Below are 13,616 nucleotides of genomic sequence, written 5' to 3'. Positions count from 1 at the left end.
TTTGCAGAGTTGGTCTCAAACGGCAGTTTGCTGCCACCGTGTGGTGCCAAATATGTAATAGCACCATAAACTATTTAATCACAACAATTTTACTTGTGTTTTTAATGTGCTTGTTTGCTATTAAACGCTAAACTAACACCACCAACATATGCTTTAATTTCACCACATGAATAGGCCTAACGTTACTAAAATTAATCATGTAGGCTAATAATTATGATGTAATAAAGGTTTATAGACAGACGCCAGAGAGAGAGAGAGAGAGAGAGAGAGAGAGAGAGAGAGAGAGAGAGAGAGAGAGAAAATCACCCGCCTCATCGTCCAGCATTTCCGGATGATGTCTTGATCAGTGTCTGGATTTTCAGTGAATAATTGTACTATATAGCAGGCTGGCCATCTTGCAACCTTTCTCCAAACAGATATTAATGCGCATCAGCCTACACTAGTCTTCTGTCGAGCCAATGAGTTCTTCTTATGGCATAGCCAACATTTCATCACATTTTTGCCACCTGTAACCAGAGCTGAAATGCATCGATGCATTCGACAATCACAGAATCAGGAGCTCTGTTGTACAATTATTCGGTCTGTATCCCAGCATGGGCCCGGAAGTTGTTTCCCGGAGATGCTGTCGTCGCCTGGGAAAACAAACAGCTATCCAGACAATTAAAAAGGAAAACACCGATCGGTCGCCAGGTAAGGAGGAGGCTTGTGGACTTCACCGCGGCGCTTGGTAAGACCATCCATCGATTTCAATTTGGAAGAACGGCATGTTTTTAAGTAGTTGGTAGGGTGAATGCCATTTGTCGTGTGGTCGGGTGCCATAGCAACGGCTCATGAGACACATTGCATAGCCCTGGCCAGTTTGACGTGCTCGATGTTGGATGACAGCAGTGTTCATGCGGACAATTCGGACAGTGGCAACTCCTGCAACAAAATGCTGTTGTGTCTCGCCGCTGTCTCGACCGTCCATGAGCGGATTGGTGTCATAACGGACCAAACCCACCAAGCAGCTAAAACAAGTAGCATACATGGAGAAGCATGGTAGTTATTTGAAAATGTAATGCAATATGTTTTAATGCACAGTCGCCCAGAAAGGATTGTCAGGCAAGGGTCGGCGCTAGTGCGCGTCCCCTTTTTTTAACCGCCGTGCCCTAGCTGGTGTGACTGCGCGTCTCCCGGCTGCATCAGCGCCTGTTGCTCCCCATGCGCGGCCAATGCCAGGATATTAATTTTCCCTGCGATGTGTTGTCTCCGCACCCCCCTCCCCTTCCCAGCTCGCTCCACAGTCTCCTCTGTCCATTGTTGTTGTCATCCATTTGAGCAAAAGGTGCAGCATTGTACATCTGGGTATTTTTCTCTCTCTCTCTCTCTCTCTCTCTCTCTCTCTCTCTCTCTCTCTTTTCCAACATGAAATTAGAGGATCTGGTCACATAATATTAACATGTTTTCCGTCTAGAAAATATTCAGCACCGCCAGTGTTGGGAATTGGTGTCCCCATACCTCTTTGCACTTTGTTGTTTGCTGTGAAGTAAGTGCACTACAGTAAAATCCACCTATGATATTTTGATTAGCTTATTGCACCTTTACAGAGGGGGAGAACAAAATAACAGCAACAATTAATAATCAAAACTACTGCAAATAAATATTACCTATAAACTTAATCCCAACAAAATTCAATATTGTTAGATTTGTGAAGCTGTATACATTTAGATAATTAGAAAACTGCTATCTCTTTTGCATAAATGTATGCACACTGGTTAGGGTAAAGTACTGTATTTAGCTTTCTAACAGGACCTTTTTTAATCTGTATGTATTATATTGTATTATTTTTGCTTATATGTATTGTTTTCATATCTGTCTCTCTGGTCATCGTCTTTTTCTGCTGCCCCAGTGCTAAATTTCTCTCCTGGGATCAATAAAGTTTGATCTTATTATCTTAATATTGAATATTGTTGACATTACGTCAATAGTGTAAGGTGTTCCAGCTATTTTGTCCACCTCTAGTAAGTTTAACTCCTCCTCCATCAGTCATGGTCATTAGCTTTCTATAAACGTGAAGCCTCTCATATTCATTTGCTGGCCACGGTGCAGAAGAATCTACACTATACAGAAATAGCAGGGCAGAATCCCAGTTAAATAGATTAGTTTATAACAGTGAACTTATTATTAGACACTTGGAACTGAAAGCCTAAAGCTATTGGTTTCCTAGCCTTATTCTTGTAACAAAAAACAGCTGGTAAGTACATTTTATATGGTTAGCATCAAATGTATTATATGCATGTTAATTAATGTGACTAAGATTAGGAAAGTGAGATCTTCTCAAAAATGATCATTATGTGTTTAACATGAAAAATTGAATAAAAAATTGATCATTACAAATGGGGAAAAAGTAACATTGTTTTTAAATCATATTCTTGCAGGCATCTGGTGAGAGAATGAATGCTGAGGATTGCAATGGACGCTCAAATGCACAAGGTAAGTTTATACGTAAAGGAGGAACTACTATACATTTGTATGTACAGTCTCCAGACTTTAATAACATGGGCATATTTGTGTTTCAGGTAATGGAGGAGAGTCATCAATGGAACAGGATTTTTATGGCGGGTTGCAGGGCCCTTCAGCGAGATCTCCAAACAGTCAGCAGTCCTCACCACACCGCTCCCATAGTGGTCAGTTATTATTCCTTTGTTTCATTGTGGCCACATGGTCTGTATAGAAGTTTTCATTAACATTATGTATGAAAGTAAATGTGTTTTTCCCTCGACCTCTGTCTACACAGCAAACTCCATCAAGGTTGAGCTGTGCAGCGATGAGGAGTCCCCAGGTGCTCCACGGCCAGAGATCAGAGAGGCTGTGAGGGACGATAGCAGGAGGGATGACAGAGGGGACCCCATGGAAGAAGGGAGTGCAGAGTACACTGGGGCTGGAAGAGACAGAGGGAGCATTTACAATGAGATGGCCAGTCCAAATGCTACTTCACCAGGACCTATCCGGCTGCCCAATGGGAAACTTCAGTGTGAGGTGTGCGGGATGATCTGCATCGGACCCAACGTGCTGATGGTGCACAAGCGTAGCCACACAGGTGAGAATAACCCAGCAAGACAGTGACAAACACATTTTATGGACAAAATATTACCCTTAATGTCATTAAATAAAGGCAATACTTGATTTGTGATTAACCTCTAAAATCCTCTGTCCATCCATGTGTTCCCAGGCGAGAGGCCGTTCCAGTGTAACCAGTGTGGAGCTTCCTTCACCCAGAAGGGGAACTTGTTGCGCCACATCAAGTTGCATTCGGGAGAGAAGCCTTTTAAATGTCCCGTTTGCAGCTATGCTTGTCGCCGGAGAGATGCCCTGGCTGGACATCTACGCACACACACAGGTAAATCATTGAGCTTTAAATGCAATACAACAGTGCCTAACACATCAAACATACGTAAGAAGAGATTTTTCATAAATGTACCTAAGAAGTTCTTGAACTTGATGGATGCAGTTGTTCCGTAACATATAATGTATGAAACAAGGGTACAGTAAGCGATAGAAGCGGATATTCATTAGAACGGCCCCCTTCTCTGAAGCTCAGAGGAAATAGTCTTCTTCAGTAGAATGTACTGTAAAAAAAAAACATGACAAAATATGACATTTAACATTTTGTGAAAACAGGAAATCCTGTTGGTGCTTTCAATTTGTGAACACACGTTAAACAGGTGTTGACACACAGTCTTGGTACAGTAGGCCTTGGTGGATCTCCACTGGTTTTTAGATTCATTTTCGAAGAAAAGATTCTTGTAAACTGGATTTCAGCGAATTGACGTCAGTCTTTCCGACGGCTTATTAAGAGGAAACGTTGCGGTGAAGGGTTAGGCGTTTTCTGTCATCGTTGGTGAGCAGTATAGAACAATTTGAGGAATTGCCAATCAATGGGGAAATCCATTGTTTCAAATCTAGGTTACCTAGCCAATAATAAGTTCTTCTTCATAAAAATCCCCTCCAACAACAACACCACTGTAGTAGTTTCCACAATATTTCTGAGCGAATTACATTAAATCAACCATATCCATCTCGGAAAAAATCAATAAAATATTTTTTCTCTTGAGGTGCAGCTTCTTCTCCAACAGTCGGAAAACCTTTTAAGTGCAGCTACTGTAGTCGCAGCTACAAACAACAGAGCACACTGGAGGAACATCTAGAGCGCTGCCATAGTTATCTGAAGAGTCTGGACCACCAGACAGCAGTGAATGCAGCACAGGGTAACATATCACACAAACATGAAACTCACTATTTTTTTAGACAATAAGCTTGTATGTTTCTACATGATTGTAAATGCATATAGACTAAATAAAGCAAATTTAACATATGTATACACTACTGAGTTAGTATATTGATGACAATGGGCTTTCTGTTTGCAGGTGAAGAGTCAGGAACTATGGAGACAATTACTAAACCTGTGCTCCAGCCATCCAAGGAAAAAATCCAGTTTGTGGATAGACTGGCTATTAGCATTACCAAACGCAAAAGGTCAACGCCACAGAAGTTTTTGGGTAAGTTTTTCTTTTTTAATAAGACAATCCATGATATTAATATTTGGGTCATTATAAGAAAATGTTTCATTTTGTGTCACTCGAATAAAACTGCTCTGTAAATTTGAATAAATAAACAACATTTTATAATTTAGTTTCCATAATATGTCTCGTAACATAAACATACATTAATATGTATATTTCATGTTTTTAAATAATTTTCTAAACTTTTTTGTGCGAAAATGTAAAAATGACCTGTCCCTCAATATGACTTTTCTACTTTCACTAGCTATTGTGGCCAAAAAAGTCAAACCATTACATATAAATGTAAACTTATATAAAGCCTTGAACATATTTTCATTACTCATAAATGGGTTTTATTGTTAATGTGTAATATAAACAACAATTTAGTCGGGTCCCCAGCAAAGTTGATAGTTTTGAATTTTCAATGAGAGTGTGTTAGTGAAATATTCTAGCTAAAAAATTTAAGAAATTTATTTGTTTTGTTTTTCTGTTTTTTTAACCAGACAATATCGTTTAAGTTTAGTTTTCCATTTAATTTTAGTTTCAGTTACTGAAAATATTTTTCACTGCTTATTTTCATTTCAGTTTAGTTTACTATAATAACCCTGGTCCCCAGGTTGTCGTCAACCCTGTTACTTTTAATGAAAACACCCCTTCAGAGAAAAAAGTTGCATAATTTCCAGGAAGTGAAATCCTCTGCCTTTTATGAAGTTGATGGTAAAAAGACAAGTAAGTTGTGGGGAGTATGAATGTGAAGGAGACTGTGAGAAAGAGCCTGAATGATTACTTTGCAAAGGGAATCAACAGCATGCAAGGCAAACTGTCCAAAGAGAGTAAGGGAGACAGAAATCATCAGGGCTGGATCTAAGGCAAGACATAAGCACAGGGAAGTAGGTTAGACAAGATATGGGGTGAGACAGAAAGCTAAGGAAGACAAGTCAGCCAGGAAGCATGATGAGATTTTGGCTTTTGTGGCAATGATAATTAATTGTACTGCTAAAATAGAAAGAAAACCTAAATCAATAATAGATAACAGCAAGGAGATTTTTGGGTGTTGTGGTAGTGTGGAGAAGGTATACAGCAGCTGTTAAGGTATACAGCAGCTTTTAGGCTCTCTCAAAACATGGAAAGTAAGTCCAGTAGTTGGTGATAATGCAACCTGCAGGAAACCAGAGCATGTTTTTCTCCAATCCCAAAATGTTGTGTGGACTAGACAGACCTTCCTCCGCAGCGCTGTGGAGATAGGTCTGGCAATGCAAGACTACCAATACGGTAACTGTTGTCAACCCTGTTACTTGCATAATATTCTAATATAATATCCAATACTTTCTTCCCGACCTCAACACGGAGGAAAGACTTATTCTTGCAGTGCCTGGTGTAAATATCCTTTAGGCATGGTAGAGCATTGCCTATTGTAAGTTCAGCCAAACAAACCAGTCTTTTCAGGGCCTTGCAGTCCTGCTCGGTGCTGTTTCCATACCAGGTAGTGATGTTCCCCATCACAGGACGCTCTCAATTATGCAGGAGTAAAAATCCTCAGTATTTGAGGGGATACTCGGAATTTCCTCAGGTATCTAGGGTGAAACAGTGTCTGCCTTGCCTTTCTCACCGCTGAGTCAGTATGCAGTGCCCAAGTCAGGTGACCCATTCAGTGAGAGCGTAGAAATATATGTATAACCTATTACAAATGCATATGATAATAATAATATATCTTTAGCTTGATAAAGTACAGAAGTAATAAGAACCTGGTCTTTCCTTCTTCAGCCATCCTGCAGTGCAAGTCAGCCAAATGTCAACTTGCTGTTACCAGTTTGGAGACATTTGGTCCATGTTGCTCCGTGAAAATGGGCCAGATGAAGTAAATCCATGAGACGCTCCATCTTAAACGTTTATTATTGATATGTCTTTTTCATAGGTGTAAAGCATATGCACCTCGACCTACCTGAAGCACCTTACGAATTGTCTTCTGGCTCTGAGAAGGAGGGGGACCTTATGAACTCTCAGCCCGCTGGGGACTCTGCTGGGTTGGCTGGTCCACATCTCCGAGGCAGCAGGGGTAGAGGGGAGAACCATGAGCCGCCCGCTCTGTCTCAGCTCCATCCTGCCTTCCTGTCAGAGCTACGCACAGTTATAGGCTCCATCAACAGCAATGTGATTCCTCAGGGCCCCCGAGCACATTGTGGAGGTGGGATGGCAGCAGTGACTCTTGGCCTGGCTGGGCGGGAGGCAGGTGAAGGCCGGGATGACCAACGCTCAGCCCATAGCCACACCACCTCACCCAACGGCTGCCCTGACTCTACAGACACAGAGAGCACAGCAGAAGAGCAGAGCACACGGGCTACAGCCCCAACAAGTACCTCTAACAACCACCACCTCCACTACCAAACCCCAGCACTGCCCTGCAGCCATCCCACTTCCAGCCTCAGGCAGGTCAAAGACTTGGACCCAGAGTGGGAGAGAGCATGTCCTGCGCCCCCCACAATAGCAAAGAAGAGCCCTGTCTTACCCCTTTCTTCCAGGGAGACTGTGCAGGTGTTAGACAGGGATGGTCGGCCTGTGCGCTCCTTCCACTGCCGGCACTGTCGCATCCTCTTCCTGGACCATGTCATGTTCACCATCCACATGGGTTGCCACGGCTTCCTCCAACCCTTCGAGTGCAACATCTGTGGCCACCGCAGCCAGGACCGCTACGAGTTCTTGTCTCACATCAGCCGCGGAGAGCATCAGGTGGGCTGAGGAGAAGGGACAGTAGTCGGATGAGGAGAGGTGACTGCTGCTCTCTAAAGTTGTAGGCTCCCGTTTGTTCTGCACCAGATCAGTTACTTTAAATCCCTGTAAGTAAGTAAGTAAGTAAGTAAGTAAGTAAGTAAAAATATTTGTGGTTTTACTGTGAGAATATTTATTAAACTAAATCAGACGTGATTGAAAAATCTTTTTACCGCAGCATTTAAAGTTCAGTGGAGGCAAATTACATTTTATGATTGATTGCACTCCCATATAAAATCATCTGGCAAAACTACAGGTTTTGCTTCAAAAGTGCCTTCTTCGGGGATTTTTTCTTAACTAAAAAGAAATGGGGGGAACTGGTGCTCAAAAATCTTGACTAGCCATCTTTGCTAAGTGATTTAGTTAGTACTTTTGAGAGGTCATGTGCAAAGGCAGTAAAGGAAAGCATGATATGTACATTTTAAGATTTCTATTTGGTATGCTTAGTATGCACTGAGAGCTTTGTTTTTGGGGTAGAGGAGGGTACTTTGGGTCGTGTGTCAGGTAAGCTTAATATGCACTGAGAGATTTGTGCCTCTGGGTTTGGGAGGAGCTTTTGTCACAGACGAAGCACAGAAATGGATTGCCTTAACTCTTACAGTAGTACGCTGCTGTAGGAAAACATTGTTTACAGCATGTGTAAAGTGACCTCAGAAGAGAGAATATTTGCAGCTGCACAGCAAGACTATCAGAACAAAGCGATATGATGAGAGAAATTAACTTAAACATTCAGGGCCTTCAGGGCTCAGATGTAAAATAGTTTTTTGGATTTTAAAGTGAGCCTTAGAATACTGGTGCAGATCAGACCATGAGCCATGTAGTGTACAGTAAGAGACTGACTGAGATGGCCCAGGGTGCTATACCTAAACAGGATTGCACTTTTAGGTTCCCTGCTTATAAATGAACATTTTTGCTGAAGCACTTGATGGCTTTACAATTTTTTTTTTCTGCGATTGTTCTACTGCACTGATAAATCACATAATACTCACAATAGTTGATTATCTAATTTGCAACACCAGTGCATTTTTAACGGAGCCGGCCTTCTACAGAATCTCAAAGCGTTGCACTGGTCCTGCGGCCTACACTGAAGTTTGCTGCAATGTGTGACTGAGAATTAAATATCAATTCAACTACAACAATTTTTTGTGGTTTTGTACTCAGCAGTTGAGGCTGAGATTTTAAACTATTTGCATAATGTAAGTGAATTGACAAATTTATTATTTAAACATTAATTAACAAATCAGTTTGTATCTGTTAAGTTATCACTTGTGGTTATCTATTTAGTGTTGTTTGTTTCAGCCTTGGTGTATTTAATCAGCTATATTCCAAATCTTATCCAGCATATTCCTCAAGTCCATAAAATGTTACCTCCTGCTTCTTTATAGCATCCAAATACCTTATTGCTACAGTATGGTGAGTTATCTGATAATGTTAATATTGGGAACAGATGAGACCAAACTCAGTATTCTTACTTGTTATTGTGGGTTTGCTGCTTCATAGTTTAACTTAATTTCCTTTGATCGCAGGCAAAACTATACTTGAAACTGTTTGAGAAAAAAAGTAATTTAGGAATGCACTTGGTTTGATTAGAGAAATGTGTGTGAATGGAATATAGCATGTGTGCTTGTCATTTTCTGCTTTTCCCTGAATTGTGAATTCTTTTTGAAATGTGAAGTAATTTCAAGAAGTGAAAATGAGGCATGGTTTTTGTCTCCTTGTGTGAACTTTTCAATGTTATACGATATTTTGTGAATGATGTAACATGACAAAACACTTTACCTCAAAGTTAAAGATGTACAACTGCCTCATTATTTCAACAAGTCCTGTTGCTTTCCAAGATGTTCTTGCAGTTACAAATGCGTGCCCTTCGATATTCTCAAAACTTTTTACTGTCAATAAAGCTGAGTTTATTGTAAAAGTGATTTTCTGTAGTTCGACTATGATGGCACCCACATCTTTGTGCTTATTTTTTTACTCGAAATGCAGTAAGAGTTTCTCATTCAGTTTCTCAATGCCTCCTATGTGACTACAAAAATACAAGCAGACTAGATATTTAAGAGATATGTATTTGTTTCACAAAAATTTAAATTTAAATTCCACATTATACAGGACTCACAGGACATTACTCTGTAGATACTGATCAGACACACACTTCCTTTAACTGTTCTTACTATGACCAACATTTTAATTTTAATTGAAACAGCTTTGCCTATTAGTCCATGTCAGATTTTAGGATATAAAGAATTGGGTAGCTGCCTGTAGTACGCATGGTATATTTAGTTTATTTAATAAGAGAAAGGTTTATATTGTATATTACACGACCTCCCTTTATGAAGCCCTGCAGACTAAAACACCATCATTATAACAGTTGGAGCAACTATTATTACTTAATATGATTTAACAAAAAGTAAAAGCATAATTTTAAGAGTTTATCTTCTTAGATATGTTATGGGTCTAAGAAGGCACCCTCTAGTATATGTATTTTGGATACTTAAATGGAAGCCAAATAATTTATTTTGTCTTGAAACATTTTTAACTTTAAGTTGATTTTCCATGTTTTAAACATTTCACGTCTTAAATTAATGAGACATTTCAAATTAGTTAAGTGTTACAGAAAACATATTGTATATTGTAAGCCTCATTTAAAAAAGTGAAAAATGTACTGTATTTACATATATAAAGTGTCACTGTAATATATCTACAGTACTATATAATATGTTTGCACTGTATATTGAATGTTAAGACTTCAGAGCTATGGGTAAGCAGTGAATTTCTTCTGAGAAACACATTCTAAATTGGAAAAGGGCTAACTAGGGCTAAACTTAGACTGCTTTATATTCACATGACATTTTGTTGTTATGTTGTCTGTTTCAGGTAAGTTTTGACCTTTTTTTTCTCTGCAGCGGAAAATCTGTGTTGGCTCCTCCTACATACAGATTCCAAGTGCAATTCAAAAAGTACATGAATAAAGTAACCCCTACAGTGTCAGTGAATGAAAACATTCAGAAGTATAAAATATTAAACAATATGTAAAATGCACACGTCTACACAGAGTATTCTTTCTTACTTTGACAACAGCAGACCTGCGTGACCTTCAATGCACCCATCAGTCATCACCACCCTGATACAGGCAAGAAAGACATGGCGTACTAACGTTTAGTTCTAAGATCTATTTTATTTTGACTACATGTGCAATTCAAAACCACTTCTTAGTGCAACCATCACTAAATAAAAAAACTAAACAGTCTGGCTGTCACTGCCTTTAAAAACTGTTCACAAGATTGAGCAATTTAATCATTAAAGCTATTTTTAGGATTTGGCACAACTTGAGAAACGTACGTACTTGTGGTATGTGCAGCTTTACAATTCTGAGGAAATAATCTGCTCGCAATCCCTGTGTGAATTTGTTGAATTTACAGTTAGAAGAAATTGCCTACCTGTTTAACAGGAAACTTTTAGAAAGCATGCTCCTCTGATGCTTCTCTAATTTGTTTGTTTTTGCATGTTTTACCCAACGCAGCACTAATACACATTAGCTGACTGCAAAAAGTTCTTTATTTTTAACGCATTTTTTCTATTTTCAATGTAGCTTTTGAGCTCATCAAATAAGATAAGAGATAAGATAAGATCAGAGAAACTAAGAGAGACTTTAATGTCATCATCTATATACAGTGCAGTACAGTATGTACATAGAGGAACAAAGTTTCCCTGGTCCTAGGTGCAAAAACAAAAGAAAGAGCATAAGGTGCAAACAACAAGATACATAAACGGGTATGAAGAAGATACAAAACAAGGTACAAACATTTAGTACAATACCAAACATGTAGTGCAATAATAGAAAAATATAAATACAAGTAGTGTAAATATAAATAAATACAGGTAGTGTAAATTAATGTAAACAAATGTAAAGTGATATTGCAATAAACAACAGTAAAAGCAGTGTTTGGGTCCTATTTATGTAGTGAGGTGCAAGTAGTCAGTTATAGTCCAGGCGAGGGCATAAAGTCACATGTGAATGTGTAGAAAGAGAGGGGGGAGTTGTGTGTGTAGAAGTTTGTGAGCAGCAGGGTGTTAAGGAGTCTGACGGATGGGGGAAAAAGCTATTGCTGAGTCTGGAGTCTCTGTTTGTGCAGCGTTTTGTGTAAATGTCATGGATGGAGGAGAGAGATCCAAATGATGGACTTCCTGGTGGGCGTGTCGTTTATGGCTTCCAACTGTGCACAACAGTAATTTGGTGCTTTCGGGAGAGATGTTGCCGTGACAGGCGCATGGAGCAGTCTTGTAGTGATTGAAGGCTTGCAAGCCCCGGCACATACACCGTGTGTTGTTTGTGTCTGTTAAGATGTGCTGCTCCTCTCTGTTTTGTATCATTGTAAGTTGAATATATTTGGGTTTTGGGCTGCTTGTCAGACAAAACAAGCATTCTGAAGGTGTCACCCCTAGGTTGTTAGAGAAATTATAATGGGCATTTTTCACAATTTTCCATCATTTTATAGACTGTCATTCAATTGATTAATCAAAGAAATTATAGATGAATTAATATATTATGGAAATAATTGTTGGTTGTAAATTGAGTCTTAGCATGCTGTCATTTGAAACAAGCAGCTGCTTAAGCTGCATATGACTGGAACGTACTAAAAAAAAACCCTGAAACTTAAAACCTTTATCCCACTAACTGCCTTCAAATCACGTCTGTCTGAGCTCCTGTCTGTTCACTGCACTTGCTAATTGTTATTCCTTCATCCATCTTTCACCCACTGTTTTGCACACCCTTACCCTGTTATCCTTGTCACGCCCAATTGCATATTTGCACAAATGCACATTTTCAACGCTATCATATTCTGCTCTCTCTCTTTTGCACCTTTCATCTGCCCAACATGCTCAACTGTTTTTTCTTTTATTCCCACCTTAGTATCACACAATTTTAGTACACTCTAACGATCTACATTTCTATCTAGACCACAACTCTGCACTAATTGTATATCGACTCTTTACCACATTTCAGCATTTTATATAGACTGTATATTCATGTTTACTGTGTTATTACTGACCTACATCTCTAACTAGACCACTATATGCACTAACTTTATATTGACTCTTCCTACATTCAGCTTTTTATATAGACTGTATATTCATGTTTACTGTGTTATTACTGATCTACATCACTAATTAGACCACTATTTGCACTAACTATATACTGACTCTTCAATACATCTCAGCATTGTTATAGACTGTCTATTCATGTATATTGTGTTGTTATTACCTTATTCACCCTTGACTCACTCACCCCTCCCTTCGCGACGGCTTTCTATTGCCTACCTAATCTGCACTATGTAGCCTATTGTATTCTGTTTTTCTTGTATTATATTGAATGGGAAAACTGTATGTTGTCTTGCACGCTTATGCTTTATTCTTGGCCAGGTCGTCGTTGCAAATGAGAACTTGTTCTGAACGGCCTACCTGGTAAAATAAAAAAATAAAAAATAAAAAAGAGGTCCTTGTTAAAAGAGGTTTTTGTTAAAATAGCTTGTTATCTTCATTTCTGATCAGTTAATCATACCATGAATGAAGAGAAACAACTACAGCATGTTTCTGTGTCATCCACTTGCACACGCACTGTGACTGTGTGACATGTGTCCTTTCTGAGGTGATGTTCCACAACCAACACAAGACAGGATGTATTTTATTTTAGGCTACTCACAGGTGGTCTGTCATCTATCTTCCGCTGAGATCTGCGAGCTGAAGGTGACACGCAGCAACTTACAGTCCCCCTGGCATTAGTGGTGTCTCATACGACCTGAATATTTGTAAATTGAATTCTAAATGAAAAAAAAAAAAAATAGTGACGTCCCACACGGTGGCAGCACCCCCCATGTTCCTCGTGACAAACTGTTGATGATGGTGTTTTGGGCACTCAGCGGGCAGCGATATTACGAATCCCACTATGGCCGCGCCAAGACCCGCCCTTCAATAGCGTTCACACACTACTATTGGCCAGGCGTCTATGTACAGGTCCTATCCCCTGACCAATCCCCTAACCCTAACCTTAACAACTCGAGGTGAAATGCCTAACCCCAACCAATCGAGCAGCTTCGTAGGGCAGGTCTTGGCGTGGCCATAGCGGGCAGTCTGAATCCGCCATGGTCTGAACATGATATCGCCTACCTCCCATTTTAGCCACGTCCCATTGTTGTTCTCTCTGTTTTTGGTCTATAACATCAATATCAACATGAACTAACATTAAACATGTGTACATATCACAGCTGCACATTGTCAACCATGAAACAAGCCCATCTCAGTTTTAAATTG

The 13,616-nt window shown here is 39.6% G+C and overlaps 1 protein-coding gene and 1 long non-coding RNA gene across 9 annotated transcripts; one reads left to right on the top strand and one right to left on the bottom strand.

The window, feature by feature from the left end:
• Positions 1 to 321: 321 nt before the first annotated feature.
• ikzf4 (IKAROS family zinc finger 4) lies at positions 322 to 9,197 on the top strand. 4 transcript variants are annotated; one of them, XM_028581908.1, is made up of 8 exons: positions 322 to 690; positions 2,418 to 2,472; positions 2,559 to 2,666; positions 2,777 to 3,079; positions 3,212 to 3,379; positions 4,101 to 4,247; positions 4,407 to 4,538; positions 6,457 to 9,197. In XM_028581908.1, exons 1-8 carry the CDS (start codon positions 532 to 534, stop codon positions 7,275 to 7,277), a joined length of 1,893 nt encoding a protein of 630 aa, XP_028437709.1. In that variant the 5' UTR covers positions 322 to 531; the 3' UTR covers positions 7,278 to 9,197. The 4 variants fall into 4 exon arrangements, with proteins under 4 accessions (XP_028437709.1, XP_028437708.1, XP_028437711.1 ...); XM_028581907.1 differs by having other exon boundaries at positions 4,095 to 4,247; XM_028581910.1 differs by having other exon boundaries at positions 606 to 727; positions 4,095 to 4,247.
• LOC114558142 (uncharacterized) lies at positions 2,287 to 13,228 on the bottom strand. 5 transcript variants are annotated; one of them, XR_003692921.1, is made up of 6 exons: positions 13,009 to 13,228; positions 10,375 to 10,428; positions 6,484 to 7,373; positions 3,461 to 3,608; positions 3,178 to 3,363; positions 2,287 to 3,051 (listed from the first exon to the last, which is right to left on the bottom strand). It is a non-coding gene; the product is annotated as an uncharacterized LOC114558142 (long non-coding RNA). The 5 variants fall into 5 exon arrangements; XR_003692925.1 differs by having other exon boundaries at positions 2,287 to 2,920; XR_003692922.1 differs by having other exon boundaries at positions 6,484 to 7,273.
• Between the last annotated feature and the right edge of the window lie 388 nt (positions 13,229 to 13,616).

This window comes from Perca flavescens, chromosome 7 (genome assembly GCF_004354835.1).
Source record: "Perca flavescens isolate YP-PL-M2 chromosome 7, PFLA_1.0, whole genome shotgun sequence".
In the NCBI taxonomy this organism is placed as follows: Eukaryota; Metazoa; Chordata; class Actinopteri; order Perciformes; family Percidae; genus Perca; species Perca flavescens.
The sequence above is the reverse complement of the archived record's forward strand: the minus strand, read 5'-3'. Positions and strand labels throughout refer to the sequence as shown.

Coding starts and splice junctions, on each gene's coding strand:
- ikzf4 (XM_028581907.1), top strand. CDS start 532: ATGCATTCGACAATCACAGAATCAGGAGCTCTGTTGTACAATTATTCG. Junction 2,473..2,558: donor TGGACGCTCAAATGCACAAG/GTAAGTTTATAC, acceptor TTTGTGTTTCAG/GTAATGGAGGAGAGTCATCA. Junction 3,080..3,211: donor GCACAAGCGTAGCCACACAG/GTGAGAATAACC, acceptor ATGTGTTCCCAG/GCGAGAGGCCGTTCCAGTGT.